At 39.9% G+C, this 16,933-nt stretch overlaps 2 protein-coding genes across 2 annotated transcripts; both read left to right on the forward strand.

Moving 5' to 3' along the window:
• The first annotated feature begins 4,050 nt into the window (after positions 1-4,050).
• On the forward strand, positions 4,051-5,582 carry LOC132855012 (C-C chemokine receptor type 7-like). Its single transcript, XM_060883720.1, has one exon. The coding sequence runs from the start codon at positions 4,051-4,053 to the stop codon at positions 4,939-4,941; it is 891 nt and encodes a 296-aa protein (XP_060739703.1). The 3' UTR covers positions 4,942-5,582.
• A 7,826-nt stretch (positions 5,583-13,408) lies between these two features.
• Positions 13,409-14,965, forward strand: LOC132854910 (leukotriene B4 receptor 1-like). The gene has a single exon (XM_060883576.1). The coding sequence runs from the start codon at positions 13,409-13,411 to the stop codon at positions 14,390-14,392; it is 984 nt and encodes a 327-aa protein (XP_060739559.1). The 3' UTR covers positions 14,393-14,965.
• The last annotated feature ends 1,968 nt before the right edge of the window (positions 14,966-16,933 follow it).

Raw genomic sequence — 16,933 nt, forward strand, 5'->3', positions numbered from 1 at the left:
AACTTATCTTCTCTTTCCCACTCTCGGATGCCACAGCTTCTGACCGGATCTCAGCATGTCTGGCAGAAATTTCATCATGGATGACTGCTCATCAGTTAAAGCTCAATCCTAGCAAAACTGAACTGCTGTTCATCCCAGGTGATTCATCCCCATGTCATGATCTTGCTATATCCTTGCACGATCTGATCTCCCCTTCAGCCACAGCTTGCAACCTTGGGGTAACCATGGATAATCAACTGTCCTTTTCCTCTCATGTTGCTAATGTGACTCGCTCATGTCGGTTTCTTCTCTACAACATTAGAAGGATTCGGCCATTTCTGTCCACACAGGCTGCTCAGGTATTTGTTCAGTCTCTTGTCATTTCTAGACTGGATTACTGCGACGCACTGCTGGCAGGTCTACCTATGAACGCAATCCGTCCTCTGCAAATGATCCAAAATGCAGCTGCCCAGCTTGTTTTCAACCTGCCAAAGTTCTCGCATACCACCCCGCTGCTGCAATCCCTCCACTGGCTTCCGGTAGCTGCATGCATCAGATTCAAAACACTGATGCTGGCCTACAAAGCCAAAAATGGACCAGCTCCCTCTTACCTCAAAGCCCTCATCACTCCGCGCACTGCACCCCGCACCCTCCGATCTATCAGCACTGCGCGACTGGTTCCACCATCTCTCAGGGTAAGAGGCAAGTATAGTACAAGACTCTTCTCTGTACTGGCACCAAGGTGGTGGAATGAACTTCCCCTAGAGGTCCGGACAGCTGAGTCACTGGCTATTTTCAAGCGGCAGTTGAAGACCTACTTATTCAGGAAACACTTCAACTAGCACTTCTTTCCTTATCTTTTGCATTAAAAATAAATAAATAAATAAAAGAAAAACTTTGACACTTTTTCATTGTAACTTTGAACAAACTTTTAAACTCATGGTATCTTAAGTACTGTATGTAACTTAGTGAGCCAGCAATAATGTATTCAATGCTAGAGATTTAAGCACTTATGTACGTCGCTCTGGATAAGAGCCTCTGACAAATAATGTAAATGTAAATGGTCAGACTCTGCGCAAAATGCCTTCAATGACCTCAAGAATAGATTCACCACAGACCCCATCCTGCAACACCCAGACCCCTACCTGCCATTCATTGTGGAAGTAGATGCCTCATGTACCGGAATAGGGGAATAGGGGCTCTCCCAATGTCATGAGTCCCCAGCCAAACTACACCCTATGCATTCTATTCTAGAAAGCTCACTTTGGCCGTAGCCAACTATGACATGGGAAACCGGGAACTGCTCTCCATCAAGAACGCATTGGAGGAATGGAGACACTGGTTGGAGGTTGCTCAATGTCCATTTCAAGTCCTAACGAACCATAAGAACTTGGAATACATCAAGGGGGCCTGGATCCAAGAATACTAAAGCCGATGCACTTTCTCGCCGACATGACCCAGAACCCGCCCCCCTAGTCATTGCGCCCATATGATGGGACCTTATGGAGGAAATATGACAAGCACAACAGAGGGACTGGCCCTCATCTCAGGCGATGCATCTTGGAATGGGTCCATACCTCCTGGACCTCGGGACACCCAGGCAACGAACATGGATCTCCCCAACTCACAGGGATTCACAACCATTCTTATGGCGGTAGATCGGTGTGCAAACTGATCGCCTGTTCTGTAAGAACATCCTCGCCAGCTCTCTAGAGGGAGCCAACACCAGAATACTACCTTCCTGGTTCAGTTGAGGTCACTTTTGGTTTCGACTTCCGGATGCGCCAGCATGTAAGCTAGCCACAAACGGCTATATGATGCGAAGTATTGTCAACCCAGTTTTGTACCAAGGCTTGTTTTTCTGCTCTGATTTTTGCCATTGGATTTACTACGTCTTTTGCCTTGCCCTTGTAGGATTCTTTTGCCTGTATGGATTACTATTTCTGGTTAACTAACTTTCTGCCTGTGTACTGTTTCTCCCCTGTCTGCCAATTTGGTGAGTTTTTGTCAAGTTTGTGGTTTCATTAAAGCTGTATTATTATCCGAACATGGAGGCCATGGACTCCTCACTACAGCTTGGGACAAATAAACAGACCTTTTCAAATTTATTTTTGCTTTCTTCCCCGGGCAGAGATTTTCAGTGATTCTTGAATCATGGTCTCGCTCCCAGGAGACACACCAACTTAAGCACATGCACATTAAATTTCAGTTCAGCTCTAGCTGTGCTCTGTTGTGTCCCTGTGCTCTCGTATCTCATGCATATCTCTGCTGACCCTCACTAAAATAGAACTTTTGTTAGTAAATCTCCTACAGGTGTAGTCACCTCCTTAACACTCACTCTCCCAACTCCACCCTCCATTCACTTCCACTTAACCATGCCCCCACCTGACAGGTCTACAAGAGTAATAGAAGAATTTTTCCCAGTGTAGTTTAATGCAGATGACTGAACTGGTTTACTTTAATTTGTTGTCTGGAATTTCCATAAAACAAATACTTTTCCCTATCTGTCTTTACCACTTGCATGCATCTCTTTACTGTCAATAGATTTATAAAGCATAAATTGTTATAATATCGAAATGATTGCATGAAGAAATGCAAAATACATTTCTGATCTTTTTGTGTCATAACTTCCTGACGTGCATGATTCGACACCATGATGCTTTTTTATACACATAAGAAACCACAGACTTTTACACGTCTGCTTCTTGTATTATCTCCTACACCCTGTTACACAAAAGCTCTAACCATGCAGCAGCTCATCTCATCCAACTCATCTATTACATTTAAACTAAACAAGTTAGTCTTAAATTACAATTATTTTCCCTGTTTGAATTATATGTTTAAAAAAAACAAACAAACAAAAAACAAGCTAAACGTTGATGTATCCTAAGTCTGTAACCTAGTGAATTAGTGTTAATGTATTCATTGCTGGAGACTTCAAAGCACTTTTGTACATTGCTCAGGATAAGTGCATCTACTAAATGTTGTGAATGTAAATTTGTAAAGTGACAAATGTTAATCAGTCAAAAATGTGTGCGTCAATATTAGCAACATTCATTATAAGTATAGTTTTGTGTTTATTAGATTTTTTGTGTCTCTGCTTTACATTGCTGATTTTTAATTTAGTTTTGGTTGAAACTGAAAGCTGTTTTCTGAACTTAAAAACATTTACATTTCGAGCTATAAACCAAAATAAAGTTTTCTGGTTTTTAAAAAGCTACTTCTGCTTGCACAGTTGTGAGACAACATGAGAGGGTTTGTTTCCTTCTTGGTTTTATTTTTGTTGATGTGTTTTTGGCCTGGTTACATTATCTAAAGTTTTTGATTTTTGTATGGAACCTTGTTGGACGTGACTTTTGTTATATATAAGCCTGCCTAATTTTGTTGGTTGAAAGGAAGAAAACTACTTTTCATTTTTTTATTATCTGTCCTGCTTGTTTTTGGCTTCGAACATCACATTTATCCTGAAACCCTTATTTTTCTACACCAGTGTGACTCTCCCTCATTCTCTTTAATTCTGCTTTTCCAGTGATTCTTGAATCATGGTCTCTCTCAGTGGAGACACACCAACTTAAGCACATACACATTAGTCAGTTCTGTTCAGCTCAGATCTAGCTGTGTTCTCTTGTGTCTCTGTGCTCTCTTGTCTCCCATGTATATCTCTGCTGTCACTCAGGTGTAGCCACCTCCTTAGCACTCACTCTCCTGATTCCACCCTCCATTCAACTCCACAGGTCTACAAGAGAATCAGCAGAATTTTCTGCATTGTAGTTTTATGCAGCTAACTGAACTGGCTTTACTGAATTTTCAGACTAAAAAATACATTTTGTTATCTGTCTTAACCACTTACATGCATCTCTTTACTGTCTATACATTTATAAAGCTTAAATTATGTCAAAATGAGTGCATGCAGAAATGCAAAATATATTGCTGAACCTTTTTCACCAGAACTTCCTGACGTATCTTTCGACACCATGCTGTTTTTTAATCTACGTAAGAAACCACAGACTCCTATACTTCTGCTTCTTTTAGTATTTAGAACCTATACCCTGTTACACGACAGCTCTAACCATGCAGTACCTCAACTCATACAACAGCTCGCTCACCGCTCCTGACTCTACTGAGAACCTGATTGGCAGTATTGTGGGGGCAGTTTGCTTCATACTGGGAGTCCCTGGTAATATTGCTGTAATGGTGCGTCTATGTGGATGGCTGAAGAGAGGCAGTTTCACCCCGAGACTGATGCTAAGCCTGGCCATATCAGATCTACTCACTCTGATTTCTCTGCCCATTTGGATTTGGGCTCTTCTGCATGGCTGGGTGTTTGGCTTGGTCTTGTGTAAGCTTCTCTCTTACATCACTTTGTTAAGCTTCTTCTGCAGCATACTGTGTGTGGTGTTGATGAGCCTGCAGCGATACATCCAAGTGCTGCATCCTGAGAAATGGAAGAAGCTTGGCAGAAAAGGAGAGAAGATCCTTTTGAGTGGGATGTGGATGTTAAGTGCAGTTTTATCATGCTATGCTCTCATACTAAGCGATCTAAGCCCGGACAGAGGAGGACGACTTCAGTGCACGCTAATATATCAGAATAAGGCTGAAAGAGTGCTTACATTAATCTGGCAGATTATAATATTTGTGGCTTCATCTACCATTGTATCTTATTTCTACTTTCACCTTCACAGAGGAGTTAATAACTCAGCTTTCTTTAGCAGTAACTCATTGACCAAGGTGGTGACCAGAATTGTGGTGTGTTTTTTAATTTTTTGGTTCCCGAATCAAATCTCTGACATTGTGATCATCATTGCTACATTGACTGGAAATGACAGTCTGTTAAGATCTGCAGAATCTGGAGGGAATGTTACTACAGCTCTGGTTTTTTTTAACAGTTGTGTGAACCCCTTCCTGTACGCTTTCTCTGCTCTGGCTCGACAACAGGGAACAGCTGGAACAAATGATCATTAGTTTCTTGGAGATATAGAGGTTTGAGAGAAGATGAACTTTTCTAACAGAACTTATCACAGACGTTTTTTCTGTCAGTCTATTTTTATAGTGCTTTTGTGCCGTCTAATTCTTTTTTATAACACTTAGGATGTATCCTAAGTCTGTAACCTAGTGAACGAGTGTTAATGTATTCATTGCTAGAGACTTCAAAGCACTTTTGTACATTGCTCAGGATAAGTGCATCTGCCAAATGTTGTGAATGTAAAATTTGAAAGTAACAAATGTTAATCAGTCAAAAATGTGTGCATCAATATTAGCAACATTAATTATAAGAATAGTTTTGTGTTTGTTAGATATATTGTGTCTCTGCTTTACATTGCTGATTTTATATATAGTTTTGGTTGAAACTAAAAGCTGTTTTCTGAACTTAAAAACACTTACATTTCGAGCTATAAACCAAAATAAAGTTTTCTGATTTTTAAAAATGCTACTTCTGCTTGCACAGTTGTGAGACAACATGACAGGAACTTGCAGCACATTTACTGAGAGTTGTAACATATTTTGTTTGACCAGCAATTTGCTTCAGAGAAATTTCAGACTGTTAAAAGTAGAAATAGATGCCAATATGGAGGCAGAAAACACACACACACACACACACACACACACACACACACACCCTTACCTACTAAAAGAAGAAATGCTGATACAGAGCTGGAAATTATGTAATATTGTGTTTTTCTAAATAAAAGTATTATAATTAAACCATGCAGTATCTTAAGATTTTCTACATTAAAACAAATCCAAAATTTGTCACTCCAGTCTCACTGCAACTGCAAGCAATATGTTTTAACTTGATTGAGGAAGCCTGTGGTGAATTGGGAACCAAGACCAATACCGCCAATTCCATCTTGTGCCACTGGTCCTAGAACTGCCTAGGTTCCTTGCAACACTTCTACATCATTTTCAGACTATGCCTTTTGGGCTGCATGGGGCTCCACCTAGAATCTGCAGAATCTGGAAATAATAATCTGGAGATAATGTTACTTCAGCTTTGGTTTTTATTAACAGTTGTGTAAATCCCTTCCTGTACGCTTTCTCTGCTCGGGTTCTTCAACAGGGAACAGCTGGAACAGATGATCCTTAGTTTCTTGAAGATATAGAGGTTTGAGTGAGCTGATGCACATCTCTGACAGCCTTTCACAGACATTGCATTTAAAGGCACACCTTATAAAATTATATGAATCATTTTGCTTATTCCTGCAGTCTATATTTATAGTTTTTTGCATCCGCTACAACATAAATTGAGTATAAAGGAGGAAAAGTGTGAATTTCACTGGGATACAATCTCTTTTCTGGGTTACATTATCAATGGCCAGGGGGTGGATATAGACCCCAGCAAAGAAAGGGCGGTCACTGTATGGCCCACCCCAACCAGTCTCAAGGAATTGCAGAAATTTCTTGGATTCACAAACTTTTCTAGAAGATTTCTTAAAAATCTTAGCTCTGTGGCAACCCCCCTGACTGCACTGCTGTGAGGTAAACCAAGTAAGATGCAGTGGTCAGACTCTGCACAAAATGCCTTCAATGACCTCAAGAATAGATTCACCACAGACCCCTACCTGCCATTCATTGTGGAAGTAGATGCCTCATGTACCGGAATAGGGGATGTGCTCTCCCAATGTCATGAGTCCCCAGCCAAACTACACCCTATGCATTCTATTCTAGAAAGCTCACTTTGGCCGTAGCCAACTATGACATGGGAAACCGGGAACTGCTCTCCATCAAGAACGCATTGAAGGAATGGAGACACTGGGTGGAGGTTGCTCAATGTCCATTTCAAGTCCTAACAGACCATAAGAACTTGGAATACAGTACATCAAGGGGGCCTGGATCCAAGAATACTAAAGCCGATGTACTTTCTCGCCGACATGACCCAGAACCCGCCCCCTAGTCATTGCGCCCATATGATGAGACCTTATGGAGGAAATATGACAAGCACAACAGAGGGACTGGCCCCCACCCGATTGCCCTACTAGGCCGCAATATGCACCCACAGATCTCAGGCGATGCATCTTGGAATGGGTCCATGGACCTTGGGACACCCAGGCAACGAACATGGATATCCCCAACTCACAGGGATTCACAACCATTCTTATGGCGGTAGATCGGCGTGCAAACTGATCGCCTGTTCTGTAAGAACATCCCCGCCAGCTCTCTGGAGGGAGCCAACACCAGAATACTAACTTCCTGGTTCAGTTGAGGTCACTTTTGGTTTCGACTTCCGGATGCGCCAGCATTTAAGCTAGCCAAAAACAGCTATATGATGCGAAGTATTGTCAACCCAGTTGTGTACCAAGGCTTGTTTTTCTGCTCTGAATTTTGCCATTGGATTTACTATGTCTTTTGCCTTTCCCTTGTAGGATTATTTTGCCTGTATGGATTACTATTTCTGGTTAACTAACTTTCTGCCTGTGTACTGTTTCTCCCCTGTCTGCCAAATTGGTGAGTTTTTGTCAAGTTTGTGGTTTCATTAAAGCTGTATTATTATCCGCACATGGAGGCCATGGACTCCTCACTACTGCTTGGGACAAATAAACAGATCTTTTCAAATTTATTTTTGCTTTCTTCCCCAGGGAGAGATTTTCAGTGATTCTTGAATCATGGTCTCGCTCACAGGAGACACACCAACTTAAGCACATGCACATTAAATTTCAGTTCAGCTCTAGCTGTGCTCTGTTGTGTCCCTTTGCCCTCGTATCTCATGCATATCTCTGCTGACCCTCTCTAAAATAGAACTTTTGTTAGTAAATCTCCTACAGGTGTAGTCACCTCCTTAACACTCACTCTCCCAACTCCACCCTCCATTCACTTCCACTTAACCATGCCCCCACCTCCACAGGTCTACAAGAGTAATAGAAGAATTTTTCCCAGTGTAGTTTAATGCAGATGACTGAACTGGTTTACTTTAATTTGTTGTCTGGAATTTCCATAAAACAAATACTTTTCCCTATCTGTCTTTACCACTTGCATGCATCTCTTTACTGTCAATACATTTATAAAGCATAAAGTTATAATATTGAAATGAATGCATGAAGAAATGCAAAATACATTTCTGATCTTTTTGTGTCATAACTTCCTGACGTGCATGATTCGACACCATGATGCTTTTTTATACACATAAGAAACCACAGACTTTTACACGTCTGCTTCTTGTATTATCTCCTACACCCTGTTACACAAAAGCTCTAACCATGCAGCAACTCATCTCATCCAACTCATCTATTACTTTTAAACTAAAAGCAATTTGACTTGAAACAAAAAAGTTAGTTTTAAATTACAATTATTTTCCCTGTTTGAATTATATGTTTAAAAAAACAAACAAAAAAAAACAAGCTTAACGTTGATGTATCCTAAGTCTGTAACCTAGTGAATGAGTGTTAATGTATTCATTGTATTCATTGTTAATGTATTCACAGCCTTTTCTAACATGAACTTTATCAAGAACTAACACAGAACACGCCTTACTGATGCACATTTACAAGACTCACTCAGACTTGCAGTGTCAAATTATTCATCAGATTACAGTACACTGGTGCGTAGAATGCAGTGCCAGGCTTCCCACTAACAGACATTTACAGACAAAGAAGAGATAACGTGTTCATTGAAAACACCATAACATTAAACTAAAAATGGTGCACAGAAATGTGAAAAATTGTTCAAAAAACTTGTGACTTGATTAATGATTTTCTTGACATTACTTCCTGACTTTCAAATGTTGGAACAGATAAACATAAATAAATGTTGCATGTTTAAATATTCCTACCGTCATTGTTGTATAAATCATTGTTAATAATTGTGGGGAATAATTAACATTGACATGTGAGCAGTCTCTTCACCATATTATTATTATTAGTATTATTATTATTAAAAGGTGATCTGTGCAATTTTGCTATTGAGGAAGTTTGTATCAAACAGGTAGCCCTTCGTATTACTCAGTTTATTTGAAGTAGCCTTCAGTCTTAAAAAGGTTGGTGACCCCGGATGTAGATAATGCCAGTAATGCATTTACAAGCGAATTTTTATCATGTTTGGATAGCTTTGGTATACAACAATTTAACACACTGCCCATTCATACTAAGGGGCATACTCTTGATCTTGTTTGCTGCTCTGGTATAACACCTTTTAATTGTAATGTTTCTGATCTATCCACGTCAGATCACTTTCTGGTGTCATTTTGTGCCAAACTAGCTATTTTTAAGGTAAACCTGTGTCTTCCGATTACATTTCGGAATATTAAGAACATTGATTTGCCTACTTTTGCTGATGAACTTGCCATCTTCTCCAGTAAATCTGATTTCTCTACTGTTGATGAACTGGTAAAATATTACGATGATGGACTGAGCATGATTTTAGATGAATTTGCACCTGTGAAAACTCGAACTGTTTCATTTGTACATTCAGCTCCTTGGTTTACACCTGAACTGCGTGAACTTAAAACTAAAGCCCGTAGGTTAGAGCGGCTGTACGTCAGGTCTGGCCTTACTGTGAGTAAAGAAATGTATGCTGAACATATTCAAAAGGATAAAAATGCACTGACTAAAGCTAAATCCGATTAATACTCCAACATAATTGGAGTTAGCAATGAGAACTCTAGGTCTCTTTTCTTGGTGGTAAACAATATTCTGAAACCACCTGATTCTTTGCCATCTGATACCGTATGTATTCTACTGACCTATGTGATCACTTTTTGACTTTTTTATATCTAAGGTTGAGAATGTACATCGGCAATTACCTATTGGTACACTTCACAATGATTCTTGTCAGTCTATCACTCACACATACGGAAGCATATTGCATTCACTTGAGTAAAAAAAATCTACTCTGTTTTTCTGAATTAACGACTTAATTATCTCAAAATTATGAGAATTTTTCAGGAAAATTTTTTTTTTGCGGGACATGTTTACTTCCATGCAATCCACATTAAGTCGTTAATTCAGAAAAACAGAGCAAAAGTTTTTTTTTCCTGAAAAATGATCTCATAATTTTGAGATAATTAAGTCGTTAATTCGGCTTAATGGTTAGCACGTTCGCCTCACACCTCCAGGGTCGGGGTTCGATTCCCGCCTCCGCCTTGTGTGTGTGGAGTTTGCATGTTCTCCCCGTGCCTCGGGGGTTTCCTCCGGGTGCTCCGGTTTCCTACCCCTCTGGAAAATTGTCCCTAGTGTGTGAGTGTGTGAGTGAATGAGAGTGTGTGTGTGCCCTGCGATTGGTTGGCACTCCGTCCAGGGTGTATCCTGTCTTGATGCCCAATGACGCCTGAGATAGGCACAGGCTCCCCATGACCTGAGGTAGTTCGGATAAGCGGTAGAAGATGAATGAATGAATGAAAGTCGTTAATTCAGAAAAACAGAGCAAAATTTTTTTTTCCCTGAAAAATTCTCTCATAATTCTGAGATAATTAAGTCGTTAATTCAGAAAAACAGAGCAAAATTTTTTTTTCCTGAAAAGTTCTCTCATAATTCTGAGATAATTAAGTCGTTAATTCAGAAAAACAGAGTAGATTTTTTTACTCAAGTGAATGCAATACGCTTCCGTACACACACCTCCCCACTCTGTTTTCTCTAATTTTACACTACCAACTATGTCAGAGATAGTAGGTCTGATAGGTAAATCTAAATCTTCGACTTGTCAGTTAGACCCTCTACCAACTCCTTTAGTAAAAGCTTGTTTACCAGCCCTTTTGCCGTTGATTACCAGAATTGTTCATGCTTCACTTGGTTCTGGTTTTGTACCTCCATCTCTTAAATCTTCTATTATCACACCCATACTTAAGAAACCAGGGGGTGATCCATTCAATTTTGAAAATTTTCGTCCCATTTCAAATTTACCATTTATCTCTAAGGTAGTTGAAAAGTGTATTGCAACTCAAATTCATGAACATCTGTCCAAAAATAACTTCAATCTGGTTTTCATCCCCACCACAGCACTGAGACTGCTCTTGTCAGAATAACCAATGATCTACTGTTGGCAGCTGACTCTGGGCTTTTAACTATACTTGTCCTTCTAGACTTGAGCGCTGCCTTTGATACTATCTCACATAACATACTTATTGACAGATTAGTTTCCATTGGTATTACTGGCACTGTTCTGTCTTGGTTTAGGTCATATCTATCTGGGCGCAGTCAGCGTATTCAATTAAAAGGTTTTAGTTCAAGAACATCTACAGTCACCACTGGTGTTCCCCAGGGTTCTGTTTTGGGCCCACTTCTTTTCATTATATATATGCTTCCTCTTGGTGATATCTTAAGGAAATATGGTACTAATTTTCACTGCTATGCGGATGACACCCAACTCTACCTGTCTGCCAAACCCACTGGTTCTTTTCCTCCGCCGTCTTTGTCAAGCTGTTTAGCTGAAATTAAAGACTGGCTCTCAGGGAACTTTTTTGAAGGTAAATGGCAATAAAACTGAGGCTCTGCTTGTTGGCACTAGATCTGTTGTGTCTAAATCTAACTGTTTCTCTTTACATATTGACAATACTGCAATCTGTCCTTCCTCTCAGGTTAAAAGTTTGGGTGTCATCTTGCATAGCACACTATCTTTTAAAGCTCAAATTAATAATATAACACGGATTGCATACTTCCATTTGCGCAACATTAATCATCTCCATCCCTTTCTTTCAAATAATAATACTGCAGTTCTCATTCACGCACTAGTCACTTCACGTATAGACTACTGCAATGCTCTTCTTACAGGTATTCCCTCCAAATTGCTGCATAAGCTTCAACTGGTTCAGAATTCTGCAGCTCGTGTTCTCTCTAGAACACCTTATACTGATCACATTTCTCCGGTTCTCCAGCAATTGTATTGGCTTCCAGTAAAATATAGAGTTCAGTTTAAAATCCTGCTGCTCACTTATAAGGCACTTCATAATCTTGCACCACAATACCTTACTCAACTTCTCCAGGTTTACACTCCTTGAAGTGCACTCAGATCTTCATCTTCAATTTCTCTTGTGGTACCTCGGATTCAACTTACTACTATGGGTGCCAGATCTTTTAGTTATGTTGCCCCCCGCCTATGGAATTCTCTTCCCCTCGATGTTCGCAATAGCGAGTGCTTGTTGACTTTTAAAACGCGTCTTAAGACTTATCTTTTTATACAGGCTTTCTTATAACATGTTTTATTGAGACTTAAATGCACTTTATATGTATATGCTGTTTGTTTATGTGTTTTGTCTTATGCAGTGACCTGTATATTGCTTGTAAGGTGACCTTGGGTGTTCTGAAAGGCGCAATGAAATAAAATGCATTATTATTATTATTATTATTATTGACCAAGGTGGTGACCAGAATTGTGGTGTGTGGTTCCCGAATCAAATCTTCGGCATTGTGATCATCATTGCTGCATTGACTGAGAATGACAGTCGGTTAAGATCTGCAGTATCTGGAGACAACAGCTCTGTTTTTTTTTTTAACAGTTGTGTGAACCCCTTCCTGTGCGCATTTCTTGGGGCTGGCCTGAGAAGGACGTGGCCGCTCCTTTGAGTCCTGTTTCCCTCAAACTTTTTTACAAAGTCTTCTATTGTGTTGAATCGCGAATTCCATTTGCTTCTTATTCATTTCTGTTTAGGAGATGTATTTATTTTGTTTTTGATTTCTTTCAGGAGCTGGGGTCCCACGGGTGAAAGATCTTTTGGTGGTGGTGCTACTTCAACATGTGCCGTGCGACATTCTTGAAGTGTACGAGTGTGTGATCTGAGTTCACGGTGAGGTAGGTGTGTGTGTGGAAGTGTGCGTTTGGATAACTAGCGCTGGTGATCGCCTCGGTGGGTAACTCCAGCCCTGTACTTAATATTGATAGTTTGTTTTGTTTTGTCTGGAAGTTGCGTAAATTGGTTGTTTAATATTTCTTTCGTCTGATTGTTATTTGTGTAATTGTCTGTCACTGGACTTTCTTACCAGTGAGGACATTTTCTCTTTTTTTTCAGTTTGCATTTGTAATGTTTGTTTGAGCTGCTAGTAATGGCTCTTTAGTGTTGAGCATATTTTAAGTGAGTGTATTAAATTTCCAGTTTTCAATAAATGTTGTACTTTTATATGATGCCCACGTTTCTTGCCTACACTTATTTTTAAGAGAATCGAACTTGTGTGATCTGATAACAAACACTGGGGTTTACTTCTATTTCCTGGGTTTAACCCTCCCAGGTGGCGTAGTCGAATTGGTTACAAATAGATAAACTTGGGTTTGTGTGATTAGTTGTACGGCTCTCACTTGTACCACCTAACGCACCACACCGCTCCCGCCACAAGTGCATGAAGAAATGCAAAATATATTGCTGAACCTTTTTCACCAGAACTTCCTGACATATCTTTCGACACCATGCTGTTTTTATTTTTATCTACGTAAGAAACCACAGACTACTACAGTATACTTCTGCTTCTTATAGTATTTAGATCCTACACCCTGTTACACCAAAGCTCTAACCATGCAGCACCTCAACTCATACAACAGCTCGCTCATCGCTCCTGTCTCAACTGACAACCTGATTTCCAGTAGTGTGCTCGCAGTTTGCTTCATACTGGGAGTCCCTGGTAATATTGCTGTAATGGTGCGTCTGTCTGGATGGCTGAAGAAAGGCAGTTTCACCCCGAGACTGATGCTAAGCCTGGCCATATCAGATCTACTCACTCTGATTCCTCTGCCACTTTGGATTTGGGCTCTTCTGCATGAATGGGTGTTTGGCTTGGTCTTCTGTAAGCTTCTCTCTTACATCATGATGTTAAGCTTCTTCTGCAGCGTACTGTGTGTGGTGTTGATGAGCATGCAGCGATACATCCAAGTGCTGCATCCTGAGAAATGGAAGAAGCTTGGCAGAAAAGGACAGAAGATCCTTTTAAGTGGGATGTGGATGTTAAGTGTAGTTATATCATGCTATGTTCTTGTAAAGCGCAATATAAGCTTCGACAAAGAAGGACGACTTCAGTGCACGCTAAGATATCAGAATAAGGCTGAAAGAGTGCTTACATTAATCTGGCAGATTATAATATTCGTGGCTTCATTCACCATCGTATCTTATTTCTACTTTCAACTTCACAGAGGAGTTAATAACTCAGCTTTCTTTAGCAGTAACTCATTGACCAAGGTGGTGACCAGAATCGTAGTGTGTTTTTTTATTTTTTGGATCCCAAATCAAATCTTCGACATTGTGATCATCATTGCTACATTGCCTGGGAATAACAATCTGTTAATATCTGCAGAATTTGGAGACAGTGTTACTACAGCTCTGATTTTTTTTAACAGTTGTGTGAACCCCTTCCTGTACGCTTTCTCTGCTCGGGCTTTACAACAGGAAACAGCTGGAACAAATGATCCAAATGAGAAGATGAACTTTTCTAACAGCCTATCAAGGGCATTTTTTCTTTCAGTCTATTTTTATAGTTTTTTTGTGCCGTCTAATTCTTTTTTATAACACCTTTTAATATATTTTTTCAGATTAACTGAATCAATTTAAAGTGAGTCTGTATGATTTTTCAAACTTTTAATCTACCTAATACATTTACACCAAAAGCATAATTGAATTAGCATTAATTAAATTACAATTATTTTCCCTGTTTGTATTGTGTTAAAAAAACAACAACAAAAAAAGAAGCTTAACGTTGATGTATCCTAAGTCTGTAACCTAGTGAACGAGTGTTAATGTATTCATTGCTGGAGACTTCAAAGCACTTTTGTACATTGCTCAGGATAAGTGCATCTGCCAAATGTTGTGAATGTAAAATTTTAAAGTGACAAATGTTAATCAGTCAAAAATGTGTTCATCAATATTAGCAACATTAATTATAAGTATAGTTTTGTGTTTGTTAGATATTTTGTGTCTCTGCTTTACATTGCTGATTTTATATATAGTTTTGGTTGAAACTAAAAGCTGTTTTCTGAACTTAAAAACACTTACATTTCGAGCTATAAACCAAAATAAAGTTTTCTGATTATTAAAAATGCTACTTCTGCTTGCACAGTTGTGAGACAACATGCCAGGAACTTGCAGCACATTTACTGAGAGTTGTAACATATTTTGTTTGTACAGCAATTTGCTTCAGAGAAATTTCAGACTGTTAAAAGTAGAAATAGATGCCAATATGGAGGCAGAAAACACACACACACACACACCCCTACCTACTAAAAGAAGAAATGCTGATACAGAGCTGAAAATGAAGTAACATTGAGTTTTTCTAAATAAAAGTATTATAATTAAACCATGCAGTATCTTAAGATTTTCTACATTGAAACAAATCCAAAATTTGTCACTCCAGACTCATTGCAACTGCAAGCAATATGTTTTAACTTGATTGAGGTAGCCTGTGGTGAATTGGGAACCAAGACCAATACCGCCAATTCCATCTTGTGCCACTGGTCCTAGAACTGCCTAGATTCCTTGCAACACTTCTACATCATTTTCAGACTATGCCTTTTGGGCTGCATGGGGCTCCACCCAGAATCTGCAGAATCTGGAGATAATAATCTGGAGATAATGTTACTTCAGCTTTGTTTTTTATAAACAGTTGTGTAAATCCCTTCATGTACGCTTTCTCTGCTCGGGTTCTTCAACAGGGAACAGCTGGAACAGATGATCATTTTGCTTATTCCTGCAGTCTATTTTTATAGTTTTTTGTATCCGCTACAACATAAATTGAGTATAAAGCAGGAAAAGTGCGAATTTCACTGGGATACAATCTCTTTTCTGGGTTACATTATCAATGGCCAGGGGGTGGATATAGACCCCAGCAAAAAAGGGCGGTCACTGTATGGCCCACCCCAACCAGTCTCAAGGAATTGCAGAAATTTCTTGGATTCACAAACTTTTCTAGAAGATTTCTTAAAAATTTTAGCTCTGTGGCAACCCCCCTGACTGCACTGCTGTGAGGTAAACCAAGTAAGATGCAGTGGTCAGACTCTGCACAAAATGCCTTCAATGACCTCAAGAATAGATTCACCACAGACCCCTACCTGCCATTCATTGTGGAAGTAGATGCGGAATAGGGGATGTGCTCTCCCAATGTCATGAGTCCCCAGCCAAACTACACCCTATGCATTCTATTCTAGAAAGCTCACTTTGGCCGTAGCCAACTATGACATGGGAAACCGGGAACTGCTCTCCATCAAGAATGCATTGGAGGAATGGAGACACTCGTTGGAGGTTGCTCAATGTCCATTTCAAGTCCTAACAGACCATAAGAACTTGGAATACATCAAGGGGGCCTGGATCCAAGAATATTAAAGCCGATGCACTTTCTCGCCGACATGACCCAGAACCCGCCCCCCTAGTCATTGCGCCCATATGATGGGACCTTATGGAGGAAATATGACAAGCACAACAGAGGGACTGTCCCCCACCCGATTGCCCTACTAGGCCGCAATATGTACCCACAGATCTCAGGCGATGCATCTTGGAATGGGTCCACACCTCCTGGACCTCGGGACACCCAGGCAACGAACATGGATCTCCCCAACTCACAGGGATTCACAACCATTCTTATGGCGGTAAATCGGCATGCAAACTGATTGCCTGTTCTGTAAGACATGTGTTTTGTCTTATGCAGTGACCTGTATATTGCTTGTAAGGTGACCTTGGGTGTTCTGAAAGGCGCCATGAAATAAAATGCATTATTATTATTATTATTATTATTATTATTATTGACCAAGGTGGTGACCAGAATTGTGGTGTGTGGTTCCCGAATCAAATCTTCGACATTGTGATCATCATTGCTGCATTGACTGGGAATGACAGTCTGTTAAGATCTGCAGTATCTGGAGACAACAGCTCTGTTTTTTTTTTAACAGTTGTGTGAACCCCTTCCTGTACGCTTTCTCTGCTCGGGCTCTTCAAAGGGAACAGCTGGAACAAATGATCCTTAGTTTCTTGGAGATGTAGAGGTTTGAGAGAGAACACCTTTTTTTGCACCTTCTAATTCTTTTATATAACACCTTTTAATATATTTTTTTCAGGTTAATT

Source organism: Tachysurus vachellii, chromosome 12, assembly GCF_030014155.1.
Source record: "Tachysurus vachellii isolate PV-2020 chromosome 12, HZAU_Pvac_v1, whole genome shotgun sequence".
Lineage (NCBI taxonomy): Eukaryota > Metazoa > Chordata > Actinopteri > Siluriformes > Bagridae > Tachysurus > Tachysurus vachellii.